Here is a 16016-nt window from a genome sequence, read left to right on the forward strand (position 1 = left end):
TAATCCTCACAACAACTCCTTGAGAAGGGACCGTTACTAGCCCCATGAGGGAGACGAGGAGGGAGGAGCATAAAGAGGCCAGGTACAGTTCCAAAGGGCACCCAGCCAAGGAGCAGCGGAGCCGGCCCCACACCCGGCCCCGCTGCAGAGTCCTCGCCCTCCCCACTGCGCTGACCCTGCCCCCCATCGAGAGATCCTGGGTTAGGTTTATCACAGAGCAAACAGGCACACATGTTTCAGAACATTATACTTGTAGATTCACAAAACTCCAGCATTTACAGGATATTAAAACCGTTCTAAGAGACAATCATGGCAAAGGTGTAATTGCTTTTGTAAGCTTGCCAAATCGGAGTGTAAGAGCTTTTATGAAAAGTTTCAGAAATGCGGCTTATAGGGCAACGGTTTATGGTCAACTGCCTTTTGATCTCTCATGTGAAAAATATGTACTTACATATACTGCAGGCAACCTCACCACTTCCTTCCTAAGTGTCGGTCAAAAACACTAATTACTTGACTAATGAGACTGTGAAACTTCCCTTACAGATGGTAAAAACGAGTGATTTTCACCCCACATGTTTAGTTGTGATACACCACCAAAAAAAAAATGTAGAAACGTTTCAATGGTTTTATTGTAGCCAGCATGAACACTTTAAGCAAATCATATAAAAATAAATTAGAAACTAATGCAAATCGTCTGTTCTCTCATACGGGGGAAAATAAGTGGGCTCTGTGGGCGTGAAGAGCTAACACGGGAGGCTGCCGACCAGGGACCATCCCCTCTGACGGGAGATGGAGGCCCAGTACCAGACACTTTCTCCGTGACGTGGGGCGTCCCAGATGAATCATCAGTCCTAATTTCTAACTCGAGTCGGGATTTTTAGGTACTTTCTTCTCACTCTCCCTGTGGTCACAGGTGGAGGCGGCACTGCTTCCTTTGTGTTCTCTCAGACACTGCCCACACGGGGAAGCATATGTTCACCTGGAAGCAGGATGATGCGGTCTCCCTTTAGCTCCACATTCACAATATCTCAGACTGCCGCAGCAGCACTTTTGCCAAAAGAATCAGCACTGAATACAAAGGAACTTAATACCAAGCACTGCAGCTCAGGGCAGGAAGGGCACCCGAGAGCCACCGAGCTCTTGGTTTTGGCAGCTACACCACAGGTCAGTTGAGAGAAGCTGCGACCTCACACGTGAGACACTCACCAGCATCGAGGCAGCCGGTCGCTGCCGTCCAGCCCATGACCGGTGGGATGGCCCCAACCACGGCTCCGACCCACGTGTTGGCAATGCTGATCCTCTTCAACGGGGTATAACAGCAGGTATACAGGAAAATGTTGAAGACCCCCAGGGCTCCCGTGAGCGGATTCACACCCCAGGTCAGAAGGGCAACTCCTGGAAGCGCACAGCAGGTGGCAAAGGACACAGCGAGCAACGGGCTGGAAAAGAGCAGAGGACACAGAGCAATCATTCTCGACTCCAGGCGACCACGCTGCATGGAGACAGAGCTGACAGAGCACCCATCTACCTACACATACAGTGAAGCCACCTGGGAGGAGGCAGTGCTGGCGGTTTGCCTTCTTCCCTGTTACGGGGCATCCTCTTTACGAAACTAAAAATAAGGAGGGATTGTTTGGCAGGAGCTCCAGCTGCTCCTCTTGGTTCTGCCGGCAGGGACTAAAGATGTCAAGAGAGTCAAGGTTAGAGCGCCCTGGATTTGAATACAGGTTCTGTCCCCTCCTGGCTGTGGGGTGTCTGGGCCTCACTTTACTCATTGGTACAGGAGAGATGACTGCCTCTTCCTCGCAGGCCGACGTAAGGACTAACTGAGACGGTGCCTGCTTTACCCAGGGTTCATTTTACACTTACTGTGAAGAAGTAAGTGACAGCTACGGATAAACCACTTGGAACACAATAGTGTAAGCTATGGGCAAAAAATAGTGTCTTAATTCTGGAAGCAATTCTACCCATTTATTTATACGTTATTTAAAAACATCACCCACTTAGCAAGAATGGATAACAGTAGTATGCCTGCATCTATCTATCTGGCATAAAGTACAGGCTCAGCGTGGTGCCAGCTCTGCACCAACAGTACAGCACAGGTGGCTATCCCGCAGAGACACCACACTCTCAGTTCAGTTCCAGTGCTGTAGCTTGGGGTGTGGACATGGGATTTTCAAAAGGAGGTTTATTTCAAAATAAAACTGTAATGATGATTATAAGCCCGATTCTCAACAGAGCCCACTTTTTAAAGCAGACTACATGGAATCTTGTGAAAGACTTTTTGCAAGTGTAGATAAATTGGATCTACTAGTTCCTGATTATATGCATGTTCATTTATTCTTTCTTAAGAAACCTAAGAAGGTTCCTCAAGCATGCCTTCTCCTTTTAGAGGTCATAATCCCACCTCTGGGGAAACTGCATAGTGTTCAGTGATGGCACTCAATCAGAGATTGCACACCACGCTCAGTGGGAAGCAGGAGTCCCCAGTGTGCAGCTTCTAGGCGGCTCTGGGTTAGCAGCAGCCAGTTCCCCGAGGGAGGCGATCTTTACATGGTACACATGTAAGATAACATGCTTCTACTCACAGGGCTGCAGTGTTCCCATGGCAAGAGAGAAGCCCTGTGCCTGCGAGTCTGCCGCTTTAGGAAAAGGACTAACTTGTAGAATTATGACAAGTTAGAACTCAGACAGGAGGGGGGGTTGGGGGAACAGGAGGGCCCACCAGCCGAAAATACTGAGAGAATCAGGGCGATAGAACCTGAGAGCTGGAAGTGACTTGTTGGAGAATTCCAACTCTGATCTGGTGACCAGCACTGACTCTCCTCCCAGGCCTGTGACCACACTGCCCCGGAGACGGAACCCAACAGAGTGGCAGTTTTGATGGAAAAAGAGAACATACAAGGGATACGTTGTTGTCAAGGTGCTTATGACAGAAGAACTGGGAGACTTCTTGGTGCATGGTCAGCCCTGAGGGTGAATTTCCATCCCATTTCCTAGCTGCCTCTTCTGAATCCTGCGGTCAATTACTTCCACAACACTTAACTCCAGCACCCTCAATTTTTATTCTGCCTCGTCCTCTCCTCCTTCCCCACCCCGACGATTCCCACTCTGAATCTGCTCCTGCTGGAGAAAGCCCTACACTCCCCAGAACTGGCCCTGTGTCGAGAGGATGGCTTAACAGCGCTGGTGCTTGGCTGCAGGCGCCTTCCTCTCCCAGTCCTTGGAGTGACTGTCGTAACTCTCTCCCACCTTCTCAAGGCTCCAGATTTACTCTAGCCTTTCCTCTTACATGACAGTGGCAAATGCCTCATCTTTACTTCCTGATCTTTCTCCCATTTGGGGGGAAGAGGCCATTTTCTCCGTTTTTAAAGGTAAACTCTCCACTTTTGCTTTTCTTTACTCTCCTCCCCAATCAGTCCTTTATCTTCTATCTCCACTGACTATTGACCTCCTTGGTCCTCAAATCACTTACTTGGTTCATCTTTCCCCCAAGGTTCTTACTAGGCCTTCTTCAAACTGAAGCATCTTGATGGCATAACTACATACGTTGTCTCTATTTGCTCCATCCCTCAATTTCCTATTTGCTCCCCAACTCTACCCCTCACCACCTACTGACACAGATTTCTCTCAGGTAGTGATAAGCACCATGTGACCTGGGACCACCTGGCTTCCCAATATAGCATACGATATAATTTTCCAGGTGAAAGATTAGGAAGATGCTCCTGTGTTGTCACGTCTCACATATGCCCAGAAAGAAGAATTTAGATGGCTGGAAAGCAGCACAAATATTATAACTGTCATTCTTTTTTCAGTAAGGTAGTTTATAGCTTATAAGAACAGATTTTTTTTTCCTATGGGACTCTAAAAAGCTAGTTTTATTTTGGGTGGGAGAAAAATGTGGCTCATAAACATCTTTATTTTTCCTGAATTGGACTTCATGTAAAAAAAAAAAAAAGGAGGTGTTCACTCCTTCTCCAAAGTCTGTGGAAGCCAGTTGGATTCAAAGGTATTAGTGTTATGAAAAGCCCTTTAGAAAAGCACACATGAATTTAATTTATTGAGATAGACAATTTTATGTGGAAGTTTAGTTTCTGACCTTGTTGGAATCATAGAAAATCATAAGGTTCAATTTTGGTGTTTGAATCAGTGTGCTCAGGGGCACAAATGAAAATTGGGTAAGTTGACAAGCCACGCAAAGAAAAATGAGAATATTTACCCAGGCAGCCGCGATCATGCTCAGCACCTAGATACCGCAAGGAACCCACTTCCCTCCTGGTACGAGGAGCCCTGGATCGGTGAACTTCAGGGCTTCCTCATGCTACAGGTAAAGGTGCTCCAATTGCAAACTCTGTGAAGTTTATTTTCCTGGGATGCTTTATTTTTCCTAAAACATATATTATAAAAGTAATATATGTTCATTTCAGAAAATTTGGAACTATAGAAAATGATAAAGAAGAAATTCTAAATTAGTTATTCAGTGAAACATATTGGTTTATATCTCTCTAGCCTTTTTCCAGTGATATATCTACTTAAAAATTAACTGAGAACATAATGAACTGTGGTTTTGTTACTTTATTTCAATATATCTTAATAATTTCCCTATGCCATTTAAGAATTCTTTTACATCATCATTATTAATAGCTACATAGCAGCCTATTCTGTGGACATACCACAATAAATTCAATCAAGATACCTTTTTTGGACACTTGGTATTTTTCCATTTTTTTATTAGAAATAATGTTGCGATGAACATCTATAGACAGACCGTTGTTCACAGCTTCGATTTGGATAAATTCTGAGGATACATTCCTAGATGTGAGATTGCTAACTGAGATGCCACGCACATTTTTAGGGACTTTGACTTGTGCTACCAGTCGGTACCCTAGAAGAGTTGATAGTAGTTTCACGCCCACCAGCAGCAGTGTATGAGAAAGCCTATCTCCAGAACCTGCACCAGCACTGGCATCGCATTAAAAATAAAGCAAAACAAAAATGAACAGAGTGAAACAAGTCTATTGAGACGGACAGTATTATCCTCATTTTACAGATGAGAAACTGAGACTCAATACAAGTAAAATAACTTGGAAACAGGACCTGTACTTAGGCTTATCTGTTGGCTCATTCACTTAATCCAGGAGCTCCCCAACTTGTATGTGGGGCACACTTGGCGTAATACAACTCACTCATCCTCTTATTTCTTGGATCTGCTGAGGGCCTGGCATGGCTGGAGTCTGGGCTGGTCCCCTTCAGCTGGGAGCTGCCTTCTATGGGTTTAAAAGCCCCTTCAGTTTACCTCATTGTATCAGCTATGACATACAACTATCTACTGGGGCTTTGGGGAGAAAAAGGAAAAAAGGAGTAAGATTGGCAACAGATGTTAGCTCAGGGTCAATCTTCCTCAAAAAAAATCTGTGAGTGGTTCTCTCTAGAGTGGATTTATACAGAAAAGATCAGAAAAGCAGGTGAATGGGATGTGATGTTACCGCAAAAAAAATTCTAATTTTCAAAAACAGAATAAATGCATAAATAAGGAAAATAGCACTATTTGATAGGGGGAAGATGGTGGCAGAAAAAAAATCTAGCAATTGTCTTGAACTAAAAAAATTCTTTTATATTCATTCACTCACTGATGCAAATAGGTGAGCCATGTTGAATGATGATTTATTTCCAAACTCATATCCAAAACTGAATTACATTTGAAATGGAGATATCTTTCTGCTGAGCATCAATGCATGGGATCTTTCTACTTCTGCCTTTCCTGCCTAAGGCTACCAAAGAAAAGAAATGAAGAGAGGGCGGGGTGGGGGGGGGGGGGTTGTCAGCACGTTTCTCTGAATTATTTATTCGTCCTTTAAAATACAATATTTCTTTGTTTTCTAAACATTAATCCTTAGTAGCTCTATCAAAGCGGAATTTTATATAGAAATTAGGAACAAATGAAAATATACAAGTTTTAATTTGATGCCTACTTATTGCACTTAATAAATGTAATTTAAATTACCTGACTTCTAAATAATTTACTGGAGAAATGTGGCCTTTCTGTTTAAGTAATGTGTCAGAGAGGTCTATGAAATGTTATATTAAATCCAGAAAGCTTTATATTTTAAGCACCTCTGCAGGTAATTTATACAAAAATTAATCTTATACTTCTTGGTCATTCTTCCAGAATAAATGATTTTTAAATTACAAAATAAAATTTCCTTTCTTCAAAAACAAAAGAAAACCCAAAACCTTAATCAAACCAAGCCACTTTAACTTTAATTTCCTGCATAAATCCCACATTTAAGCTTTGCCCTGAGTTTTGGGGGAAAGTCTCTACAGACAACTGTTTTGAAAATGTGTCCCCAGATTCTTATTTAGCAGTTTTCTATTTCTGAACAAGTCTCAAGTTATAGATACTGCAAGGTAGCAGAAGACTGATGTAAATTCAGAATTTAAGGAATACGCGAAGAAAATGAGGACGCATATTTTAAAAGAAAATTAATTACAGCAATTTTCGAAAAGCTATCAACTGCACCTAAAATGATGACCTGCTTAAAAAATTCAATTAAATTTTAAAACACATTTAAGAGAAATTCAAGAATAAGCAACTATTTTTGGCATGATTTTAATGAGAACAGGGGGACTATGGCATTGTATTAAGAAAAACTTTTTTTTCAAGGAAGAAAACAAAGCAGGTCTGAGCTGAATGAGTTTTTGAAAATCAACGGAAAGAATCCTACTAATCAAGGAGGAGGATAAGAAAGATAAGCTGGGAAAAAAAGCTAAGATGAACCTTACCCCATTGTTGACCTCTGAGCTCCAGCCTTCTAACTCAGGGAGAAGCAAATGGTGACTCGAATTATGCTACATCAATTCAGCTTAAATTAAGGATAAGCTATTTGTACGAAGACTCTGGAATTTTCAAAGAGAAGAGATTCCTATTGTTTGATCCCATCTATGAAAACCAAATTTCTAGTGTAGTGGTCCAATCTCAGCGTATTTCTCACACTCTTTGAGCACAGGACCACCTGCTGAATTCCTCCATTACTCCCAGCTCCCATAACACCTCGTGCGTGCCACATGGGAGACACACACTTTTTCCTTTTTCTCGGTTGAGCCAGACGCCTTAATTCTCTGACCCCCTCCCTTTCTAACTTATAGGACTCTATAAAAAAAAGCAGCTTTGTTCACCTACATAAAATTACGGTCAGTGAATTTTAGAGTCTTTGAAAAGCTTTAATAAAACACAATTTACAAAAACTGAAGCTAGGAAATAAAACTATCCACCCCTGCAGGCTTGTAGACTACCTGGAGAGCTGCGTGCATGTGCAGCCTCCTGGAGATGCAGGTGCAGACGGAGATAACTCCATCTCCTGCACCGTCTGCTTGGGACCAGAGCCTTTGGTCTTGGACAGTGTTTGCGAACACAGACATCCATGGCACCAGGCTGGCAATATAAGGGGGTAAAAGCGGGCCTACTAAAAAAATATGAGTGGTGAGGACTGTGGGAACGGTTATTCAGGTTTGGCTGGCAGACAGATACCATGAGGGAATGTGCCAAAGAAGCCCAGAAATCTGGGGTTTTATGTTAAAATTTTCTATTTTTAAATGTTGGCAACTGTAGAAAAGCACAGCAGGCCAAAGAAGAAATGCCTCTTCAGGATTTGGTCTGCTGCCTGCTGTTTTGCAATGAGTGGTTTAGGTGAAAGATCTGTTCTGTGAAGTGGTTGTAGCTCCTCTGCCCCAGAACTGACCACCTCCCCACCCCCAGCCGCACCTCCCAGTACTTCTCTCTCTCTTTTGTGTGGCCACTTCTTACTCATCCTCTAGGATTCAGCCTAGACATCAAAACAAGGCCTCTAAGGACATTTTCCCTCACCCCCTTCTCTCCTTTCTGGCCTCCTCCCCATGGGTGGTCTACATGCCCACAGGCTCTCACAGGACTTCTTAGTCCTTCTGCTGCCTTGCCAGCCTGTCCCACCACACCATAATTTTTTAGTGCCTCCTCTCCGGACCATTCCTCTTTATATTCCCTGTATCTAAGACTGGTGCCCAAAACGTTGTTTGAAATGAACTTACAAACCATGCAAAAGCGAGAACACTATCTTAAGACTATGGCTCACATAACACCAATCAATGGAATAGCATTTGATCCTGTCAAATCTTTTCACATCCTCTTATTTGAAAAGAGAGGAAATAAAGTGATAGGACATTAGACTAAATGACTCCAGATTATAAGTAAAAGGTGGTTCCTCCTATGACTTATCTCTCATGTGGCTACAAGCGATTGACTAAGTTACCATGATATGATAGTTAACTCTTTATATTCATATTTATTAGAATATCTGAATATTTTCCAGTTATAAAAAGGGACATGGGAACTGAAGAATCCCCCCTCACCTCAGGATTGCTGTCAACAAGTGGATACATCTCATGATGCTTCAAAATAATCATAATTGCTTTTTTTTTCTTATGACAATGAGACAAAGGAATGTTAACTGTGAGAAAACCCCAGCGTTCCTCTCCTTCACCCATTGTAATGACTAAGCATGATGATGTGTACAAAAACTTTCTATTGACTCTTCATACCATAGTTCCTAAGGTTGAATGATTTTATTTTAAGAACAAAGTTCTCTACGTTAGCACCACTATTATTAAGTTGAAACCAAATTGTTTTTCCGGCCACTTCAAATGACTGGTTAACACTAAAAAAAGAAATTTCTATACTTATAAAATGTTTATGTTCTTATTACATTTGCAATATATACACACCAAGAGACTAATCATAACAACCCTTAGAAAGTCTGCAGAGCTTCAGCCTGGTCCAGGTCCATGTCTGCTAGATGAGTGGGGCTGGGGGATGAATAATATTCACAGCTCCCCTGCAGCCCGCAAAATGTTTACATTTGCTTAAGTGCTTACTGGTAAAACCTTCAGTAAATTTGAAAAATGTCTCCTGTAAATCCCTATAATACTTAAGCTAAACCCTGTTCTTTAAGTTAATAATGCCAACTAAACAGTCCATTCATTTCATTTTGAAAACTCAATCTTCGTCATTCATTTAAAAACCAGGTACTGGCTGACCCCGATTCCAAGTGTTTTAATTTATCCTCTCTAAATAACCTTTCACTCTCCTCTTATCGTTCTATCTCTCCGGCTTACAGCCCACACCTAAAGCTTACAAGTTATGGATCACTCTCATCTGATCCATTAAGTTGGAAAAACTAATGCTGACATGTGTTATTTCTCTGTCAACATCACCAAGCTGGAAAATGGATAATTCAAAGGGGACGTAATCAAAATACAGATGTGTTTCAAAATAACAGGGAAGGAGGCCCAGCCTGGCCCTTCTTCAGGAAGCTTGCACTGTCCAGTCCGTCCATATCTGTATCTTCTTTTCTTGACCTCCCAGAGAACTTCTTGTTTGTACCAATTCATTCATTTCACTGAATATGTATTTATGAGTTGTCTTGTCCTGTCTGCTAAGCATTTTATGCATTTGGCTAATTTTTTCACCCAGATTATAATTTTTTGAGCATTAGAAAAATAAAACTGACAGTGCTGGTAACATTATAGGTAATCAATAAATTCTTAATGAATTAAATTAAATAAGGGAATTATTTACATCTAAAATATATAGAAGAAACATTAGCCCTTGACAGTCTTAAGAAAGATTAATTTTAATTAGGATAGACCAGGAAAAGGTTATTACATAAAACAAAAATACATGTGCAAGATACATTAGAAATTTAAGTCTGAAGGACTTCAAGTTAGATAAAGATGGCAGATTAAAGTTGTCTGTATCCCTCTGTCCTCTCTGAAAACAAAGAGGAGAACATAAAACAGAAAATTCTAACTTTGAGAGAAACAGGAAACACTCCTACAGAAGAGCTGCCAAATACAGGGAGGGTAGTGAGAGAGGATACACACTTTTGTACATCTGAGGAAACGTAAGGCTCGGTCAATATTCAATTTAAGAATCTCTTCCTTAGGCTTTGACTACAAATCACGGGAAGAACCGGTCCTGAAGTGTGTGTACTGGGGGTGGGGGAGTGGATCATAGTTAGAAAGTTCCAAAGTACAATCAGGGCTTGAGACACACATCTGACCAGGCGCAAGCTCAAGTTCTGTGGCAGCAGCCCTGGAAGGAGCAGCCTTGGGTACTTTTTGCCCCCTCACTCCCTGCCCCCATGCTTAATTGTCCCCACACCCCTTTCCCTTGCCACAGGGGACTGGATGAAATCTCTGACCCAAGTTTGGGCAATCAAATTTTCTCTCACACGGCTTTGGAAGTGGAACAGACGACTCAACTGGAAGACCCTGAGGGCTAAGGCTGAGGTTACCATTTTGATGATGAGTCAATTTAAGTGAAAGTGAGATCAGAGGAGCCAATATGCAGAGAGAGAAAAATGCAGTGAAAGTACAGAGAAAGGCAGAGATAAATAGTGAGGGTGGAAGCTAAAGTGTAACTGGTGAAGGGGTGAGTGGTGACTCTTTCCAGAAGTCTGGCTATAAAAAGAGGAGAACAGAAGAAAAACTAGAATGGAGCAGCTGATTTAACAGATTTTTCTCTAAGACAGAAGGACCACTTGTTCAAATATTAAGTCAGAAGAAAAGGACCCAATAGGGCAGTAGAGTTGGGAGAGGTACTGAGAGAGACCCCAGGGAGAGTCTGAGCCCAACACCTGCTCTCAGGCAAGCTGGTCTCCAGGTCTTAGAGCTGGGGTCCCAAGGGGCCAGTGGGCCCCCAACTTCCAAAAATAGGTGTTAGATTCTGGTAGCTATAATCTGTGGAAAAATACTTGGTCTTATCCTCCTAGGAACTGAGGTACATGTTAGGAAGATCTGCAGGGGACATTCACTTTTAACCACTCCTCTTCCTCTGACCCCTCCCCTGAGCCACCCTGAAACTACGAAATCCATTTTATCCAATTAGGACCAAACTTCCAAGTAAACACAGAGCTTCAGTAAGTGGAAGGAGTTCAAGGACCTGTGTGAATCTAAGGGGCAGGAAGGAAGAGAGTCTCTAGTGAGGATATAAAAACAGCAGAGAAAGAGGAGGCTCGAAGGGGTCAGATAAACTACTTCTTGATGTTGCCTATGACAAGCTCCACTTACCAACACATGCATCCAGACTACCATGACTGTTGGATCCCTTAGGCTGTGATGTGGCTGTGCTCATGCTCAGCCTCAGGGGAAGAGATGGAGCGGTTTGATTCCAAATTAATAGGGATAAACTCTGAGGTGAGGAGCCGATACTAGAGGTTAAAGCAGCACCATTCTGACCCTCTGGAGCACTTCTCTCCAGACGTCCTCAAATTCAGATGCTAGAGCTCTTTAGCCAAATGCACCATGACTCCGGGTTCATCCACGAGCATCTGGGATGCTTCCTAAGTGATGGGAGGTACAACGCACTCAAATTCATCAAGTGGCCCCCAAGCCATTAAAGACTCTGATAAACAATTCTATCATAAAGGCCCCAAAGCTGAAGTAAAAAGCAGAAAGCCAGTGGGGTCAAGTGTTTCCACAGGAATTACATTTGGTAAATAGAAGCTGCAAAAGGATGTTTCTATTAACCACCGGCAATTATTTTAAGGCCACAGTGTTCTTTAGAATAGGCAATCAGAATAACTAAAACCTTCTTGTGTCTGCAAGAGTTAGGATAAATTCAAACATGTCATCTTAGTATAAAAATGCCTTTTCTTTCCACTAGTGAGGAAGACAAGAAAAACTGTATTTTCCCAAACAGTGGACACTTTTTTTTTTTTACTGTGATACCTTACACATATAGAATTGGCATTTTATGTAGGTAAACAACAGATAATTAATTAAAACTACTATCCTGTGTATTTTCCTTGGGAAAATGAAACAAATGACAATGTAATTTCATAGATTTTATTCTCATTAAATGGTATTTTAGCTGTAAAGATGTTCCTCTTTGATTCTTAAAAAAATTACAGAAAATTTCTGTTGCCTAAAATGTAAAGGGTATATTTTTAGTGTAACTGACTATTTCAAAAACAGCCAATTATCTTACTATTCCTTGTCTATTAAATATATTCGATGTCACTTTCTCCATCATCTGAAACAGTATAGATAAATAGCAGCTCAGTAAAAAGAAAGGCAAGCAGCACTAAGGCTGGCAATCAAAGGTGTAAGAGGACCAGATGCTTTTTCCTTTTCTTGAAACACAGTGGAGCTGCCGTTAATTCAGTTTATTTAGGTCAGGCCCTAAGGTGAAAATATATTATACTCAAAATTATCCTTCAAAACCCCCTGAAGTCATCCATAAAGTACAAGAGAGCTTATTTATGTACACTCTGGAAAATAATGACTATGTCCACTAAAGTTTGAGAATCACTGAGTTCAATTAAAAGAGGGAACAAAAGAAAAGTCTATATTTAGATGGCTGGGCATTCAGACCATTCTGCCTTTCAGATGACTCTCAGTAGAGGAGAGGTGGAGAATTCTAAAGGGTTCTGCTCCTTTCCCTGCAGGGTTTACGCCATTCTGTCTCAACGCTGAGTGCTGGCCGCGTAGCTAAGCAGTAAGAGATTTCCTATTAACTTGTGGTGGTTGTGAGGAGTCGACTGCCAGTGGGCTGAACTTCTCTGGGGGATATGTTCTAATGTCTCCTTTGCTACTCTACCTTACAATGAATTGTGTGGTATTTGTACAAAGAGTGGCAGAATTTAAGAAAGGTGGAGATGTTGATAGCAGATGGGAACATTTCAGAGAACAGATGTTATTATCTAAGACTTCTTTGCCTAGCCCAACTTCACTGGGGAACATGTCTGTGGAGCAGCTCATGTCCTCATGCCAGAAGCAGAACTCCTACAGTTGGTTTTTGTATGTTGACCTTGTATCTCGTGCCCTTGCTAAGCTTTTTCATAGATCTGTTTGAATTTTTGATGTAAACAATCACATTGTCTGTTTCATTTCTTCCTTTCTAATACATACGCCCTTTATTTCTATTTCTTGCCTTGTTGTACTAGTTAGGAGCTCGAGAACATGGACCATGGCCCACTTCCTACAGAACAGCTCTCACTACTTAGTGTGGAAGGCACATTTTCCCCAACGTCCTTCCCAGCTTTATTTCCTTACTTTTCTCCTACACAAATCCTTCCCTCAAAGTTCGGCGAGGTCATTTGCTTTTTTTGTGTGTGTGTGTGTGTGTGTGAGGAAGATCAGCCCCGAGCTAACACCCATGCCAATCCTCCTCTTTTTGCTGAGGAAGACCGGCCCTGAGCTAACATCTATTGCCAGTCCTCCTCCTTTTTTTTCCTCTCCTTTTTCTCCCCAAAGCCCCAGTAGATAATTGTATGTCATAGTTGCATATCCCTCTAGTTGCTGTATGTGGGACGCCACCTCAGCATGGCTGGACGAGCGGTGCATCGGTGCGCACCCAGGATCCAAACCCGGGTCGCCAGCAGCGGAGCGTGTGCACTTGACCGCTAAGCCATGGGGCCGGCCCAGGTCATTTGTTTTTATCCTTAAACACATATATTACACTTCCCTCTTTGGACCTTTGCTCACCATGCTCATCTTGCCCGTCATGATCTTTGCTTTACTGTCCATCTACCCAAAGTCAATTCATCTGTCAAAGTCTACAGGTTCTCTCTTAATGTTCATGTCACTTCCTCTCCTAATTCCCCACTCCTGTCCTCATTGCCCTGATGCCATATGTCATGTATTCATGCCTCAGTGTCTTCATGTCTGTATTTCCCTAGCGTGTGAGGTCACTTCTACTTCTCTAACATCTGTCTGTCTGTCCATCTGTCTGTCTGACCGTCTGTCCATCCATCCATCCCTCATTAAGCATCAGCGATCTGCCAGATTTGATGGCTAGCATACATGCTCCATGACGTTAAGGACTTTTGTTTTGTTCACTGCTGTATCACAACATTAATAATGGTGCCGAGGGGCCGGCCAGGTGGCATAGTGGTTAAGTTTGCGTGCTCTGCTTTGGTGGCTTGGGGTTCGCGGGTTCGGACCCCAGGTGCGGACCTGCACATGGCTCGTCAAGCCATGCTGTGGCAGCGGCCCACATACAAAATAGAGGAAGACCGGCATAGATGTTAACTCAGTGACAGTCTTCCTCAAGCAAAAAAGAGGAAGATTGGCATTAGATGTTAGCTCAAGGCCAACCTTTCTCACCAAAGAAAAAAATAAAACAATGGTGCCTAGCACATATTAGGCACTCAGAAAATATGTAAATGATCCTAGGCATTGGAGATAAACAGAAGACTCAATCCTTGTCTTGGAAGAACTCACAGCATATTAAAGAAAGAAGCACAAGGAAAGAGACAATCTATAGTATGCTAAGCAGTGCTGTGATAGAGGTATGCACAAGGAACAATGAAAGCACCAAGACAAAACATCTAATGCCACCTCACTGCAGTATGGAAACAGCTATCCCTTCCAGAAGAAATAATGCTTGGCATAAAACCTACCCAGGCAATAAAAGGGCAAGGTGAGCACACCTGGCAGAGATAAGAGAAAGCATGGCACTTTGGTGAAAAAACCAGCAGTTCCATTTAGTCACAATATAACATAAAAGCATAAATGAAAACCGGTGAACATAGTGGGGGATGAAGCTAGAAGGACTGGGAAGGATCAGACTCCTAAAGGCCTTGTATAACACAGTAAAGAATTTAAAACAAATATTTTTCTTAAATGCGTTTGGAAGACCCCCAAAAGTTTTAAGCCAGAAACTAATGTGATCACTTAAGGAAGACCCACTTGCCAGCTGAGTGGAAGAGAGATGGAAAGAGGGTTAAAGAGAAGGTAGAGAAACCAGCTGGGATGTGGTTTTAACAACCCATGCCAAACTGACGCTGGCCTGAAACTAAAGCAGTGGGGTGAGAGGGCACAGATTCCAGGGTAATTTAGGAGGTTGAAAAGACACGATTTGTTGAATAATCCGATGAAGGGAATAAGAGAAAAAGCAAGTCTAGAATGACTTACAGATGCCTGACTTTGGAATGTAAACTAACAAGTATATAAGGAAAAAGACAGATTTGAGAGAGAAAACGATGAATCTGGGATGCCTACAGGGGCAGCCCGAGAGAGATTTTCAAAGGGTTAGGCTCAGAAGAGCAATCTGGGCTGCAGGTACAGCAGTGTAGAGTGTAGTCACTGCAGCGGAAGAGTGGGACAGGAAGGGGGACCACCAACGACGAGCAGACAGAGGAGGACGGGAGAGAAAGAAGGGCTTGGAAAGCACAGCCAGAGTGGCTCAGTTCTTACTCATCCTTTGGTGCTCAGCTTCAAGACCGCATTCCCTCTGGTAAGGCATTCTTGACCTCCTCGGTTTGGGTCAGGTTCCCCTCTTTGTGCTCCCACGTCAACCAAGCGTGTCCCCAGTGTAGTATTTACCACCGCACATCTGGCGTCTAACACAGTGCCGGGCTGGTAGGCGCATTCAAAAAATACATTTGTGGAGTGAACTCTACCTTTGATAGCACTGAGTGGCCTGATGCATGTGTGTCGCCATCTCTTCAGTGTGAGTCTGAGAGAAGCGAGACCATCTCATTTACCTCTTTGTATCTCTAGCAACTAGCAAGTTCTCTACAGGGACAATATTCTCCATAAACACGTCCTGATGATAATAGTATGAATGAAGGATTCAACAACCTGCCACTGGTCATACGAACTTAAACATGATAATGGAAACATATAACTTTCACTTTCTGAGTTGTCTTATTTGCCAAAGGTTTTGCTTCCTTCTCCCGATCCCTTGAAACTAATCTGAATTTTTTATGTTACTGCCTGATAAGTACTGAAATATTTATATTTCAAAGCAAATTTTGAAAACAGATGAAAGTTCTGCAAACAACTTTACATTTCTCTAGAGTTTTAAACCCGTTCCCCAACAATACCCTTTTATTTACATGATTTTGTGGATCTTATTGTTATCCCAACAATAATGTTCTGAGATGAACAGGGTAGGAAATATGATCCCATTCTACTTGTGAGGAAGCAGTGGTGTGGAAAAATTAATTCAGTGACTTGCCTAAGCTTAGAGTCAG

At 42.4% G+C, this 16016-nt stretch overlaps 1 protein-coding gene across 3 annotated transcripts in view; it reads right to left on the reverse strand.

The window, feature by feature from the left end:
• LOC131416895 (protoheme IX farnesyltransferase, mitochondrial) overlaps positions 1-16016 on the reverse strand; it is a 279864-nt gene that overhangs the window by 172539 nt on the left and 91309 nt on the right. For all 3 annotated transcript variants that reach the window (XR_009222648.1, XM_058559679.1, XM_058559680.1), the window contains exon 6: positions 1207-1439. Coding sequence is in view for 2 of the 3 variants with exons in the window: in XM_058559679.1 (XP_058415662.1) it covers positions 1207-1439 (233 nt within the window). In the remaining variant the exon portion in view is untranslated. The remainder of the gene's footprint in view (positions 1-1206; positions 1440-16016) is intronic.

The sequence above is a fragment of the Diceros bicornis genome, chromosome 18 (assembly GCF_020826845.1).
Source record: "Diceros bicornis minor isolate mBicDic1 chromosome 18, mDicBic1.mat.cur, whole genome shotgun sequence".
NCBI classification, from domain to species: domain Eukaryota; kingdom Metazoa; phylum Chordata; class Mammalia; order Perissodactyla; family Rhinocerotidae; genus Diceros; species Diceros bicornis.